This window comes from Choloepus didactylus, chromosome 12 (assembly GCF_015220235.1).
Source record: "Choloepus didactylus isolate mChoDid1 chromosome 12, mChoDid1.pri, whole genome shotgun sequence".
Taxonomy (NCBI): Eukaryota; Metazoa; Chordata; class Mammalia; order Pilosa; family Megalonychidae; genus Choloepus; species Choloepus didactylus.
The window spans coordinates 34,554,148-34,570,299 of NC_051318.1; the positions used below are offsets into that span (position 1 = coordinate 34,554,148).

The following is a 16,152-nucleotide window of genomic DNA, read 5'->3' on the forward strand; positions in this document are numbered from 1 at the left end:
TCCTGATTTGTAGAGGGTTGACACATACAGCAACATTCCCATGAGCCTATTATATCAAGATTATTATTATAAAGATTTGAAAGTAGGCTGGACTTCCCTCTGCAGATAAAGTAGACAGCAGGTGATTCCAGAAAAGTTAGATTATATGTGTCTCTGGGTATAACATTTATGTCATATACATATATGAAGGCACACATTATGTATTCATATATTTGCTATGCATGTAAAATATTAAGGCAGGAAACATATGCATATGTGTATATGCTTTATAGATATGGGTATATATGTGTAGATGTACATACATATGTGTGCCTGTATAGACAATAAGAATATATATGTATAAAGAGAACCTCCTCAGCACTTATTATTTATGTGTACATACAAATCATGAAGCTGGGTGTGAAAGTATACATATGTATGTGTGTGTATATATATATATATATATATGTTATTTTATATCATTAACAGCTTGAGGAAATCAGCCCTTGGAGCAGAAGACAAGACTTCAGAAATCATATATTGGCAAGAGACAAGATGACAGAAACAATAGTTAAACTTTTCTGACAAAACTGAACAGAATTCAGGAATGAAATAAAAGAGAGGAATAGTGACAAGAAAGAGGGATTCAAAGATAAGAGGGGGGAGAGGAAGCGCTTTGTAGGGAAACTGCAAGTTTTAAGACCAAGAATAGCTATTCAATCTTAAGTTGTTTGCATCCCTGTGATTAAATATCCTCACAGCCAACGTCTCCCAAAACATTCAGTAAAATATTCTTTATGCTTAAAAACTCTGTGAAAGTTATTCTAGTTTTTTGTTTTTGTATTGTGCTCCTTTTTGAACTTTTGTAAATTGAGAAAGTGGATTGTATTATACATTGAGATCAGCGCTTTGGAGGAGATAAAAAAACAACTTAGAAATACAGCCATGTCAGTGGAGGTAAGTCCAGGGAATTCACTGAAATCTTGGGATTTCCAGTGGGAAAAGAACTGAAATTCCAGATTAAGACTAATCAAACAATATTGAAGGAAAGACCCCGGTACCATCCAACCAATTATTATGGTGTAAATCAGGGTGAAGATCGCAGGGACAGGAACACAAAAGTCGGGCTCCTAAGACAAAGATGAAACCAGAGCCAGAGACTCAGATGTCCATTGAATTGGCACATGGTCACTCAGTCTCCTCAAGCTGGCCAGGGATGAAAACTCAACCAGCCTTGACATTATGGAGAGACATCTTATCTGAAGGAAGTAGTTCAAAAGACACTCTGAACATCAAAGGAGGAAATATGAGACATGGGATTTGATCCCAGAAGAAAATATAACTTGGAATGAAAAGTCTCTTTCAGAAGTAAAGGCTAGGAGAGGGATTTCTGGCATAAGTACACATAGTAATTATAATGATTTATTAAGCATGTATTTGTGTTTGACATTATTTTTATCCCCATGTAGTACTATTATTGTTCCCATTTTGCAGATAAAGAAACAGAAGTTGCAAGTGTTTGAGTAACTTGCCCTTAGCTTCACAGTTGCCAAGTAATGATGTCAGGAGTTGGACCCAGGCAATTCAATTGCTGGGCTGTAAATAACTCAACTCATGATCTGGAATAGAAACCCGATACTCCTAATCAGGAATGAGGTGGAAAAGACTGGGCTTAATGGAATTAGATCATGTAGATAACCTTTGAAAAGAAGGAAAGGACTCAGCCTCTGCATTCTGGATAGAATAAGTATGTATAATGGAGTTGAATCCTCACTCCCTCCCCATTCACACATCATGGCACTCCTCTGGCACTTTATAGGCAGGTGGCAAGGTAGTCAGAATAATGCCCCCCCCCCCCCAAAATGTCCTTATTCCCTGGAACTAGTAAATATGTTACCTCACACGGCAAAAGAGACTTGCAGGTATGATAAAGGTAAGGGACACTGAGATGAGATTATCCTGGATTATCTTGGTGGGTCCACTCTATTCATATGAGTTCTTAAAAGTGAGCCTCTTTCCAGGTTGTGGTGAGAGAAATGTGATGACAGAAGAAAGTCAGAGAGACGGCAGCATGAGAAAGATCTGGCATCCTATTGCTGGTTCTGAGATGAAGGAAACTATATGCAAGGACTGAAGAGGTACCTCAGGAGCTAAGTAAGGCCCACAGCTGACTGTCAGCAAGGAAACAGGGGCCTCTGTCCTACAACTGCATGCAACTGAATTCAGTCAATAATAAATGAGCAGGAAAGGGATTCTCTCTTAGAACTTCCAGAAAGGAGCAGAGCCTGCCGGCATCTTAGCCCAAGGAGCCCGGCATCATACTTCCAGCCTACAGAACTGTAAGATAATACCTTTGTGCTGTTTAAGCAGAAAAGGCAAAGTCAAAATACAATGCAGGATATAAAACTTAGGACAATGCTTTGCCTTACTTCGTAACTCCTCAGACAGGGAACTCCTCAGAAAAAGAGCCACACTGGGGAATCTGCTCACCCAGCTCAAGGCCCTGAAAATCGTGGATCACAAGGTCAGGTTTAACAGTCTGTGTCTGAGGCTCAGAGAATACAACAGCTTCTTTGAGGATTCTGATACCAAGAGACATGATACATCAACTTTTAGCTCGATGCCTCAAAATATATTGTTTTTTAACAATCCAATGGAGGAGGTTTAGGATTTACAAATTTAAAACTTGGGACACAAAAATTTCCCAAATGTTCCTGTGCTGGTTGGAATATATTATGTCCCCCACAAAGCCACAATCTTTTAATCCAAACTTGTGGGATATTTGGATTAGAATGTTTCCATGGAGATGTGACTCCCCCAACTGTAGGTGATACTTTTGAGTAGATTATTTCCATGGAGGTGTGGCCATTTGGCATGGTTCTTGATTAGTTTACTGGAGCCCTTTAAAAAGAGCCATCACAGGCCCAGGCTGATGCTGACACTTTGGAGTTGCTAGCCGAGAGTTTGCTCTGGAGAAGCTAAGAGAGACAAACCCAGAAACACTATGGAGAAAGCCATTTTGAAACCAGAACCCTGGAGGGGACACCAGCCACAGGCCTTCCCAGCTAACAGGTTTTCCGGACACCATCGGCCATTCTTCAGTGAAGGTATTTTCTTGTTGATGCCTTAATTTGGAAACTTTTATGGCCTTAGAACTGTAAATTTGTAACCTAATAAACCCCCTTTATAAAAGCCAACTCATTTCTGGTATTTTGCTTAAGGCAGCACTAGCAAGTTGGAACAGTTCCCTTCTCTTTCTGGGGAAATTTTATTCAAAATATAACTGCTGAATTTGTCACACTTACAATATTTGATCTAAACACTGTAATGTTATAAATACGCTCTTCTGGCTTATCAAGGTGCTAAGATGACATGGCCCAAGGCCAAGGTATTTCAGTCTCTAAGGTAGAGCTGCAGAGCTGTGTCAAAATGACACAGAAAATTTGAGGGAAAATGATGCCTGGGTCTGACATTCATTTTGGAGGACGAGAAACCTTTAGCTTTATGTGTAATTTGAGGTAAGATGCATTTGCCCAAAGTGGATGAATTTAAGAAACCATAGAATTTAGAGTTCAAAAAAGATGCCCACGTGAAGTGGGTGAGCTGGTAGTAGAGATGTCCAAAACAGCAACAGATGTTAAGCCTATGAGGAAATCACATTCAAGGAAGCAACGTGGAAACAAGAATCTGTCTGTCTGATGCAATAGTTTACTGAGAAAGGGATTCAAGAACAGAAATGTTCTTATGTTCTTTGTGCCCCTGATTCAAGGGCACAAAGAGAACGTTAAAAAAAAAAAAAAAAAAAAAGGATGGTAAATAATAAGAGGAGGATAAGATTTTAGGGAAGGAAACGGAGGGGGAAATTAGAAAATGACTAAGAAAGGAAAAAAAATAGAGAGTAATTCCACGAAATATGGTTGGAGGGAAATTATTCAACTAAGAAAAATGCAAAGGTGGAGAAAAATCAGAACAAACAGTCCTAAGACAGAGTACAAAGAACCAGAAAGTCGAGTTCTCATGAAAAATTGTATTTAATGGCAATACCTTCAACTTAGTGTAAATGTCAGAAATATTTTCAAGAAACAAATTATCATGATTTATATATTAGGGACATTTTAATGTATTTTAATTGTTTTGTATTGTTTGTATTTATATATATGTGCAAATGTTTATAAAACATTATATATATTCTGAAAAATATATAAATTATAAAATATACAAGTATTTAACTTTTATGAACATTAAACATATTTTATATAAATTATTCAGAATAATCCCAGTCTCTCTGCCAGGCTCTTGACATTCATAAGGGAATTGTTCCAGGAAAAGACACTAAGTTTCAGAAAAAGTAAATGACTGGATCAAGATCTCACCTCAAGTCAAAAATACATATGAGATGCCCACCCAGTCCCAAATCTGTCCTCCAGTAAGTATAGACTCTCATTCTTCAACTAATATTTTTCATTTTACAGCATTTTTTGATAAAAATAATTGTTTTAATTTAGTAATGACTTTACATCATTGATTAGGAGTTATCTGGACTTTTTTGACCTGACTTCCGTATTCCTTCAGCAATTCTATCTTGCTCCCAATTACCCAAACTTATAAACTCAGCATCAGTTTCAATTTATCATTGTATTCATGCTTTGAGTATGATGTAAATGTAAATCATAGTGGTTTAACATTTAAAATTCCTCATAATTTTACTTCTAACATTCAACATCATTCTGTCCTTCTTAACTCTCCTCTCTAAACTAGTTCCTCCCCAACGAATCTGACTACTCCAACCCACCATGCCCTCAGGCACCGCATTACTGTTGATGAATCAGAGTAATAACCATCCATCCCATGTTCAAAATGCTTCATGGCTCCTACACATGGTGTAACTGAGCACAAACCTCCCATTCAGATTCCACAGTATGCCCAACTATAATCTCAGCATATCTTCTACTTTCCAACAGCCCTAAGATCCAGCCAAGCCAATTCCTGTATCCCTCAATGTTCCCCAAACACACTCACATGCTTTTCTGCCTCTAAACCTTTTCTGCCTCTAAATCTTTGCTTGAGTTTTTCATCACTCAGAATTCCAACAATCCACTTTGGATTAAAAAAAAAACCCTATACACAAAGACTAATGTCAAATGCTACCTCTTCATCAAGAACTTTTAATCATGATATTTAATTCCTGCATCAATAGAACCATTGTAGAAATTAGTGAGAATTTGTGAAAATTATTTTCTTAACCTACCTACTCAATTCTGAGTTGCCGTATTTTTCTTATTTTCACACATCCCTCAACAGCAGGCTGAGAGTCTACCAAATAAACCATACCTTATAAGTGTTTGCTAAGGTCAATTAACTCTTGAATTCAATTAACTCTTCCCAATTACCAAAACAGAATCTCTTTGAGTGATATATTTCAAAAATAATTAGAAAAGATTTTTAGGAAATGTTTTACTTAGTGCAGTCGTAGCTGTTTAAGAGGTTATCCAGGGATGCCTTGGAAATAGTAACTGAAAATTTGTTTCCATGCAACCCAATATGGTGGAGTGAGATGCTTTAGGGCTCTGTTCCCCCACAGAAGCTTTGAACAACCAACAAGAACTAGCAGAAGCATCTTTCTCAAATCTCCAGAAAAGTCATAGAGTGCAGTAACCAGGCAAGAGCCAACTCAAATGCAGTAGGATCTCCTAGAGCCCTGGCTGGCTCCCCCCCACCCCCCAATGCCTCACTGGGTCAGCAGGGAGTTGGTTTATGCTCCAAGGGTGGATCCCTAATTCCAGGTCCAGAGGAAGCCTCCTGCACATACCGGGAGCATGTATGTCTGGCCCAATCTGTCTGGCAGTGACCTGAGGGACTCTCCATCCCAGAACTTGCCCAGAGTGTAGAAAACAGCTCACAGAACTCTCTTACAGGACTCCATCGGAGAGAAGTCAAGTTCTGCTGCGTGGGGCAAGGTATTGCCATCTGTAGGATATACAGTACCATGCCCAGGACCCTGAAGAAACTGCTTCCTAGGGAAGAGGGAACTTTCAGAATCATGAAAACATGGGAATTCCAAGGGCCACATGCACATGCCCAACACATAAGCTGGAAGTATCAGGGAGGCTCCTAAGCTTTGACCTGGAGCTATTCCTTAACCTGATTGTATGGATAAGCCCTGAAGGACAGCACTTGTACAGATCATTCTGTAAAGAGCAGGAAATGTATTTTCTTTTTTCTTTTGTCTTCACTTTTTTGTTAGCTCCTAGCAATCAAGGAACTCTCTGTCATAGTACTAGCTGTATACAAGCTTAAAGAACCTATGCCTCAGAGTCTCAATTCCATGAATAACACATGAAAATATCAAAATGTCCAGGTTTCAACAAAAGATTATGAAACACACAGAGAAACAAGAAATGATGGAATGGGCAATGAGAAGATTAAAGCATTAGAAACCATCAATGAGGAGGGCCAGAACTGGGACACACCAGACAAAGATATTTTTTTAAATGGTCCTAAACAGTTAAAGGAAAACATGGACAATGAACTAAAGGAAATCAGAATAACAATAGATGACCACAAAGAAAATATCAATAGAGAGATGGAAGTTATGAAAAGGAGCCAAGCAGAGCTGAAGACCACAGTAACAGATACTAAAAATTCCCTAGAAGGGTTCAACAGAAGATTGGAGTTGGCAGAAAAAAAAATCAGTGAACTTTGAGAAAAGACAATTGAAATCATCCAGTCTGCTGAGCAGAAAGAAGAAAGAATGAAAAAAATATGAGCAGAAACTGAGGAACCTGTGGAAAACCATCAAGCATACCAATGTACATAATGTTGAAATCACAGAAGAAGAGAGAAGAGGGCAAAGAGGACATTCAAAGAAATAATGGCTGAAAGCTTCCCAAATTAATGAAAGACATGAACATACACATACAAGATGCTCAAAGAATTCCAAACAGAATAAACCCAAATACACTCACACCATGGCATATTATAAACAAACTGTCAATGCCAAAGATAAAGAGAATTCTGAAAGCTGGAAGAAAGAAGCAGTATGTTACATACAAGGGAGCCTGAATAAGATTAGGTGTTGATTTCCCATCAGAAATCATGGAGGCAAGAAAGAAGGCAGTGGGATGACATTTTTAAAATGTTGAATACAAAAAATTGCCAACCAAGGATTCTATATCCAGCAAAACTGTCTTTCAAAACTGAGGGATAGATTAAGACATTCTGGGGTAAACAAAAGCTGAGGGAATTAATCACCACTAGATTGGCCCTATAAGAGATGCTAAAAAAGTTTCTGTAGATTGAAAGGAAAGGACAATAGAAAATAGATCAAAGCCACATGAAGAAATAAAGCTCTCTGGTGAGGGTAACAGTATGGGTAAATATAAAAACCAAAGCTATATTTTTGTATTTGTTTTTTTGTAAATCCATGTTTTACTTCCTGCCGGATCTAAAGGGCAAATGCATAAAATTTAATGAGAAATCATTGGTTTGGGACTTACAATATATAAATGTGTAATCTGTGACAAGAGCTACATAAAGGTGGGGGGACAGATGGGTATAGGAAGATAGTTTGTATATTGTATTGCAGTTAAGTTGGTATCAAAGCAAACGAGATTTTTAAAGATTTAGGATGCTAAATTTAAGCCCCATGGAAACTACAAAGAAAATATCACAGTATATGCAAGCTCATAGCATCAAAAATTAGAGTGCAGGTTGCCAGGGATCAGAGAGGAGGGGGAATGAGAAGTTAATGCATAATGGGTAAAGAGTTTCTGTTTGAGGAGATGGGAAAGTTTTAGTAATGGAAAGAAGTAAAGATACCACAATTTTGTGAATGTGATTAATCCACTGAATGGTAAGCTTGGGAGTGGTTGCGACGAGAAAGTTTAGGTTGTTTATATGTTGTCAAAAAATTTTTTTAAAAAAAAGAGCAATTAAAGAGACAATGACAATTAATTGCAATACATGACCTTGGTTGGGATATAGCAAGGGATGAGAAGAAACTCAAAGGAACATTATTGGCACATTTGAAAATTAGAGTATAGACTGTAAACTTCATATCAATGTTAAGTTTCTTGAACTTGATAACTACACTTAAAGTAGATAAATAAGTGAATATCCAAGCATTATCAAGTGTTCAAGAAGCATGATGCATACAATCTACACTCAAGTGTCCAGAAAATGGAATGATAGATGAAATATCGATAGATGGGATGATCAGTAAATGTGGCAAAATGTTAACATTGGTAGATCTGGATATCTGGGGGATAGTGGTATGTTGGAGTTCTCTATATGGGATTTGTACTATTTTTGCCCTGTCCTGTAAATTTGAAAGCATTTCAAAATAAAATGTTTAAAGTTTTAGCTTACTCCTTGTTAGAACATCACACCCTTAGGAACAATAACCAGGCCAGAACTTTATGCTATAAAAGTCTGAGGAAGATTCATGTGCCGTAACCAAGCAGATACTGGAAGAATTAGACCACTTGATAGTGTGAACATAATTACTTTCAACCATTTCAAAGTAAAATAAGAATGTTTCTTATGATTCACAGTACAAGAATTCCAATGGATTTTACAAAGGCATAGAGTGTCTAATACAGCTGCTCTAAGGCTGGGCCAAAATAACTGTCCTTGTTTGACCTTTTGGGTCCTGAATCAATAACAAGCCCACGCTATATTAAGGAAACTAAACTTTTACTGCATCAAATGCCCAACAAATTCAAAGCCAGGTACTCTCTCTCTCTCTCTCTCTCTCATCTATCTATATATCCATCCATCTATCCATCCATCTATCCATATATATATATAATCACTTATGGACCACTATAATAATAATATGGTGCATATAACAACTCTGTAAGGTAGGTTCTGTTTTTATTCCCATTTTACAGATGAAGAAATCAAGGCTCAGACTGTTTAAGTAACTACCCAATTTCTCACAGCTATTAAGTAGTGGGGCTGGAATTTGAACCCTGGAAATTTTCTACCAGAGATCATGCTCTTACCCACTCTAGCAGAGCATGATTTTGTTTTCTTTACAGGGGGATGTCTGTGGAAGTTACTCTCCAGTAAAGGACCTACAGAGGCTTATCATACAAGAGAAGACTCAGGTATTTTCCTTCATGGATGTAAAAATAAGACAACCTATTATATCACATCTTAGTTGCTATGAAATTGGAACTATTTCTTGAAAATGGAACTGAGAAGCTAAACTTGAAGCAGAGCCATGCAGACAAGCTGGCAGTGCAGTGCCTCATGCTGTGTGTGATGGATTTCCTCGTTGGTGTGGCAGACGGCATGGTCAGAGCATTCGCAGGGCAGAGTTCTGCACAAGGCCCCATAGAATGGGCCCCAAAAGGCAGAGTTTGGCAGTATGAGAATGGAGAATGAGCATAATTATTTCATCCAGCCTCAAAATAAAGAGTAACATTTCATTTTTCTATAGAAATGCACGCATAACCAAATAAAACCCAGACTGAGTCAGTGCTGCACTGTGTATCAAGGAGGAAAGAATGTAGAGACTAGGATGTTATGAGTAAACAACAAACTCTTTCTATGGGAGGAAAAAAAAATCAACATATGTCATAGCATTGCTGTTCTAGAGAAAGGAACCAGCTACCATTTTTCAATAGGGGAGATTTATCTGATGGCACTCACAATTAGTTTCGCCGGTTGAAGACTGCTTCTCAGCTCTTACATTTCCAATGAAATGACAATACAAAAAATCTTGGAAAAGGCCTCGTGACAGTGAAGAGGCCTTGCCAGAGGCAATAAAAGCCAGAGAAGCCAGATAACAGTTGGATTTGGAATGAAATATTAGACAACATGTAGCTTTCATTCCAAAGGACCACACTTAGTAATACTACAGTTTCTGGAGCTAAGTTAAAATAACAATTGTGGTACTCAGGAATTTTAAAGGGTTGAGCTGCAGCTTTCACAGGGTTAACAAACCACATAAAAGCACCTGTGCTTCTCCAGTTTATGTCTACGGCTATTTTTTCCAATATTGAGCCTGCATCTTAGGTACTCTCACTGGGCACTCCTTGGTCCTAGTTGCCAAGGAAAAAACATTTTTTGTAAAACTCATTCTTGATCTCTCTTGTATTAGTGTTGGATGTCTTATTCTAGTTACATCCTGGGTAAAAGAAGTTGCTATTTTTTTTCCTACGAATTTGCCAAACCCTGATTCGAATGCATGTGTTATCCTTTTACTCATGGAGTTCCTGTATGGTTCACAATGAACTAATTGAAGCTCTTGGCCTCAAGTAAATGACATGTTTATGTGAAATTGGTAAAGAGATCAGGGATGTTCCCTAGGAAGAAATAGTGTGGCCCTTTCCAATATCAGAGCCCAAATCACTCCTTAAAAATGTGCAAGGGAAATGAATTTATTTTCACTCCACCCCAACTGCTAACAAAATACCAAGTTTCACTGCAGCTCAAAAATTCAGCTAAAACAATACAAAAACAATCGCTTTCTAAGTAAATACATGCTCGTGTATTTTGTCCTTGTTACATTTCTCTGATACGGGCGCCTATCTGTCAACCATGTCCTAAGTATGAGAGGGAAAATCAGAATTCAAAGACACAACCAGCCACCCTGAAATTTAGGAAAATAATATCCCCTGTGTTTCCTAAGTAGAAATAAAATACAGGCTTATGATCTGCAAATATTATGACTAACATTCTTGATCTGGGTATGAGAGCCCAGCAAAGTAATGCCATTTGTGAGGAACTTGGGAAATTTAGTCTATAAGAAGGAAATTAGAGGCAAGAAAGATTTATAATTAAGTGAAAAAATAATCCTACAAATAGTATCCACTTATGTTTAGACCCTAGGAAAAAGAGAAGTACTATAATACAGTACTCCAGGATTGACTGGGGAAAGTAAGACGTTCCACCGATGGCAATAACTTAGTTGATAACCAGCTACAGAGAGGTCCGTCCCCACCGTCCACTCCCAGTGAAATGGCAGGAATCCTGGAAACTGAGTGCTTGCCTCATTCCCATAGGTGCTGGTTTATACCTGTCCGCCTGTGCTACGGGAAGGGAGGTGGCTCCCCTTACCTGCACAGGTCTTCCCGTCGTAGGCCTCGCACACCCACTCGTGGCACTCACACAGGGGCCCGAAGAACATGCCTGGCTCCGTCACGTGACAGATGCAGACTCCACAGTCACACTGGCCATGGCCGTGACACAAAGCGCCCCCCGTGGGCTGCCCAGGTGCGCGGCACCGGCGCTCCGACTCGGCCCGGGACAGCCTGCAGGCGGCGCCAGACCAGCTCCTGCGCGGGGCGACAAACACCACACTCAGGCCTTGGTGGAGGCATAGGCGCTGCCCTCCCAGCTCGGAGCCCACCACTCCTCCTTAATGTCCACCCCAACTGGAGGCTTACAACCCCACGGAAAGGAAGCCGAGGCCCCACATTTCTCCGGGGTCCAAGCTCTTCCCTGGAGAAGACTGTGTTTTCCCAGGCAAGCAGGTACCACTCAGCAGCTGACACCTGAGAAATGACCATGATCCAAAATGCCTGAGCAGCGACCTGCCTGCCAGCGAATAAGACCGTCTCTTAAGTGGGCGAAGGTGATCCATCCCGGCCCCTTGGCAGTTTGTCACTGAATCTTATATGCGCAGTTAGATTAAACACAAATACATCCAAAGTGTGACACTTGGCTGATTTTTCTTTTCAGTTTCCTACTTGCTAGCTAGGGTGCAGATATATTATTAAAAAAAAAAAAAAAAAAAAAAAAGAGAGAGAGAGAGCGATGAATGTATGAAATACCTATACATATCTTAGTAGCATAGGGCATTTTTAAAAATCTGCATGAAGAATTCCTTACAAACCTTTCTTTTATAAAGTGTAGCTATTGCGAAGCCCCTCAAGTTCTCTTTCAAAACATAATACAGACCCTATGTTGATGCTGGTGGAAAACAGAAATAATACTGTCATACAGGCTATAACAACTTACAGTTATACCGTTAGGACTACCCATAACTCATGCAGAAATTACTCCTCACAAGTGCATGAGAAGACATTACATATTTTTTCAATGATTGTATTTACCTGACACACACAAAAAAAAGTAAAAGGACAGAGGTTAAGCAACCCATAATGAGGATAGAAAGGGAAGAGGAACAGGTTGAAAACACTTTATCCCGCGTCCAACTTCCTAACTGCTTTTGGCTTACGGCAGCCATCCTGCAAGCTTGAGCCCTACCACACAAAGCAACACTCCGGCAGGTCTGTCTTAAAGAATAACAACCCCAGCTTACCTCAGAGATGGCGAGAAACTTTGAGGAACAGCTGACAGCCCCGCGAAGAGAAGGGAGGATGCCAGCAGCAAGAAGTTCCTGAAGCCTGGGGGATGCATGCTGAGCTCTTGGGCTGTGGAGGGCGAGCTGCGCTTCTGCAGGGTGGGGCTGGATGAGAGAGGCTGCGGGAGGAGGGGTGCACCAGCAGATGGCCAGGCAGACAGACCGACGGATGCCCAGGCTTGCAGGTCCGGAGCTTTCCTAGGAGCTGCAAATGCTTTGAAGAGCTGCCTGCGAGGATTTGGGCAGCGGCACCGCTCTGGGCGGGGTGCTGGTGCCAAACCCCTCAAGTGTAGAGTCTAGGCAGAGAAGTAATTAGAAACAGTTGTACAAGCAGATGGTTTATTTTGACATTAAAAAAAAAAAGTGTCCTGTTCACAGATTTGAAAAAATCATTCCTTTCTTCAAGTATAGGCCCCAGTATTCGACAAGAGAATATTTATGCTGGCTGATACTAAAGGGACCATTAAATAATCCCTAAAATGTGAAAGGGAAGGGGGCCGGCCATCGCGGCCAGAGAAGATATTAAGTAGGGAATCAGTTTCACCACATGCTTTTTAAGAAGTTGCACTATATAGGGTATGAGTTGTGGAGGGCAGGCAAAACTAGAAAATGCAAACTTTTTCTTGTACTTTTTATCCTTTGCTTTAAACTGTGGGTCATTCCTTTCTTAAGTCTTTAAAAAGTTTGTCAAGCTTCTAGTTGTCTGGGCCAGTAGCTTATCATACCACATTTTTCTTGACTTGGACAGTTTAAATTGTAGTTGTCCCAAATTCAGCCACTCTCTCCCATGTATCAAATATGAAGAAAGAGGTAGGATTTTATATTAAAATCAGATGTCTGTTTACCGTGCAAATTGCAGTGAAAAATAATTAGTGTCATTAATAAGTACCCAGTATCCACTAGATACTTAGTATATTTTGCCTCTAATTGACCACATGTTCATTTATTCATTTAACAAATGTGGGTTGAGTGTCCACCAGGTGCCAGGCTCTGTGTCAGAGAGAGGAGATACATAGGGAGCTGAGAAGACATGATTCCTGCCTTCTCAGAGTCCGGTGGGCTAGGAAGACATTAATCAAAATAAATACACCAACATAAAAGGAAAAACTATTATAAATACAATGAAAAGGGACTGCAATTACTTCCAGATCAGATAGAGACATGGCATTTGAGTTAACAGCTGAAGGATGAATAGAAGAGAATTAGGTGGAAATGGGGAGGGTGAGGTGGAAGACAGGGAGAAGCATTCTTATTCCCATTTTAAAGATAAACAAACTAGGGTCAGAGAGGTCAACTGATTGCTCAAATTTATACAGGAGGTCAAAGTGGGATTTCAGCTTAAATTCATGCAATTCCAAGACCACACACTACATTGTGTGTTCATCTGGGACAAGTATATGGAGAGTTTACGGAACACTTTAGGTGAATTGGTTCCTCATGAAATACAGCACCCAAACTGTGATCAGATGTGTATAGTCCAGAGATTCTGTGGCCTTAAAATCAAGGATGAGTTCTAACAGAATGGAATTTCTCCCCACCATTTACAAGAACATGTATAAGGGAAGACCACCCCAACCATTTGCCTGTTGGACAAGAGGGCAAATGAAGGTCTTCCGAACATATTTTAACACTTTTCACTTCCCACACTAGTCTCCATCTGTACTAGGAGGGGTTTTATGTGGAGTACATCTGTGTGGCAATCCCACCTGATACAGATAAGCTTACTCAAATGGTTGACCCTTTGTCAACCCTAGAACCCAGATGGCCATGGAAAAGAGACTGGGGAGGGGAATGCATAGGCCTGGGAGGGCTGTTGCAGGATGTCTAGGCAGAGAATTCTGGGATCTTGGGTACCCAGAGTATGTTTTAGAAGGACGGACATAAGCTCTGTGTTGGCAGTTACCCTGGGTCCCACGAACTTCTCATCCTGTGGAAAGGGATGGGGCTGGAGGAAGTCCAGAAAGAATGTCACTAAACTAGTGGTTCTCAAAGTGTGGTTCTTAGACCAGTAACATTAGCACCTCCTAGGGACTTGTCAGAAATGCTAGTTCTCAGATCCCAACACTAACTACAAATCCGAGTGTGCATTTTAACAAGATCCCAGGTGATCTACTGGGACATCATAGTTTAAGAAGCCTGTTGTCTTAGTTTTTCCAGCCTGTGATCACCTACCACAAACTGGTTTTGGCTTAAACAACAAGAATGTATTGGCTTACAGTTTCATAAGCTAGAAAGCTTGCTTCCTCTCATGGTCAGTAGCATTCTGGCTGGACAGCATTCCTTGTGTTCTTTGGCTTTCCCATCATGTGACAATGTCTTCTTCTTTCTCTTCCAGTTTCCATTGACTTCCAGCTTCTGACTCTTCTCAAGGTTTTCTCTCACTATGTCTGAGTTTCTTCTGCTTAGCAAGCAGTAATCAGATTAAGGCTCAGTCTCACTCAGTTGGACCACACCCTAACAAAAACAACATCTTAAAGTGATCCCATTTACAATGGGCTCATACCCACAGGAACATAGGCTGAGACCTAGGACATGTTTTAGGGGGTACATAATTCAAGCTACCATAGCCTTCAAAGCACAGGGCCTAAGGCTGTGGCCACAGATGTCTGGATCTAATTTTAAATCCTCCTTTCTGAGAGCTGCTTTAAATTTTTCTCCTCTTGCTGCCAGGTCTACTCCACTGGATCATTTAAAATTATATCCTGACAACTAGCCTTGCTTCAAATATTTGAAAATACAGTGTGTGTATTCCCTGGTCCCATTACCTGTCCACATACATCCCCCCTCCCCAAATAATTCTACACTTCTTCAAGATAAGCATAATCATTTCCTTTACCTCTCTCCCTACTATTATAAGCTCAAGCCTTCAAGACTAACCCTGATTTCGTCAGTCTTTTTCCTTTGTCTGGGTTGGAGGCCTTCTGTAACATGAAACATACACAAATGAGACCGTTAAAGTAGGTGTGTTCTAACGTGTAGAACAATTCAATACTTTCATCATTCTTGTCTTATATACTGTGCTTCTGCTAATAAAACTGAAGATCACATTAGCTTCTTTGAATGTCACATACCAATTGTGTTCTTCTACCACTGTAGTTTTTCCTCAAACACAAGCTTGATATTTATCTTTTTTGAATTTTGTTCTAGTTTGCTAATGCTGCTGGAATGCAAAACACCAGAGATGGATTGGCTTTTATAAAAAGGGGTTTATTTGGTTACACAGTTACAGTCTTAAGGCCATAAAGTGTCCAAGGTAACACATCAACAATCAGGTACCTTCACTGGAGGACGGCCAATACTGTCCGGAAAACCTCTGTTAGTTGGGAAGGCACGTGGCTGGCATCTGCTCCAAATTTCTGGTTTCAAAATGGCTTTCTCCCAGGACGTTCCTCTCTAGGCTACAGTTCCTCAAAAATGTCACTCTTAGTTGCATCTGGGATCTTTGTCCTCTCAGCTTCTCTGGAGCAAGAGTCTGCTTTCAACAGCTGTTTTCAAACTGTCTCTCATCTGCAGCTCCTGTGCTTTCTTCAAAGTGTCCCTCTTGGCTGTAGCAAGCTCGCTCCTTCTGTCTGATCTTATATAGTGGGCCAGTAATTTAATTCAGACCCACCCAATGGGCGGGCCAACACCTCCATGGAAATTATCCAATCAGAGTCATCACCCACAGTTGGATGGGGCGCATCTCCATGGAAACACGCAAAGAACTACAATGTAATTAACACTGATAGGTCTGCCCACACAAGATTTCATCAAAGATAATGGCGTTTGGGGGGGACACAATACAGTCAAACTGGCACATTCCACCCCCTAGACCCCAAAATGACATTATCTTTCCATATACAAAATACATTCATCCC

At 40.1% G+C, this 16,152-nt stretch overlaps 1 protein-coding gene across 1 annotated transcript in view; it reads right to left on the minus strand.

The window, feature by feature from the left end:
- Positions 1–12,380, minus strand: part of ITGBL1 (integrin subunit beta like 1) — a 252,793-nt gene extending 240,413 nt beyond the window's left edge. The window contains exons 1-2 of the mRNA XM_037800214.1: positions 12,254–12,380; positions 11,047–11,264 (exon numbers count right to left, since the gene is read on the minus strand). Coding sequence (XP_037656142.1) covers positions 11,047–11,264; positions 12,254–12,351 — 316 coding nt within the window. The 5' untranslated portion in view covers positions 12,352–12,380. The remainder of the gene's footprint in view (positions 1–11,046; positions 11,265–12,253) is intronic.
- Between the last annotated feature and the right edge of the window lie 3,772 nt (positions 12,381–16,152).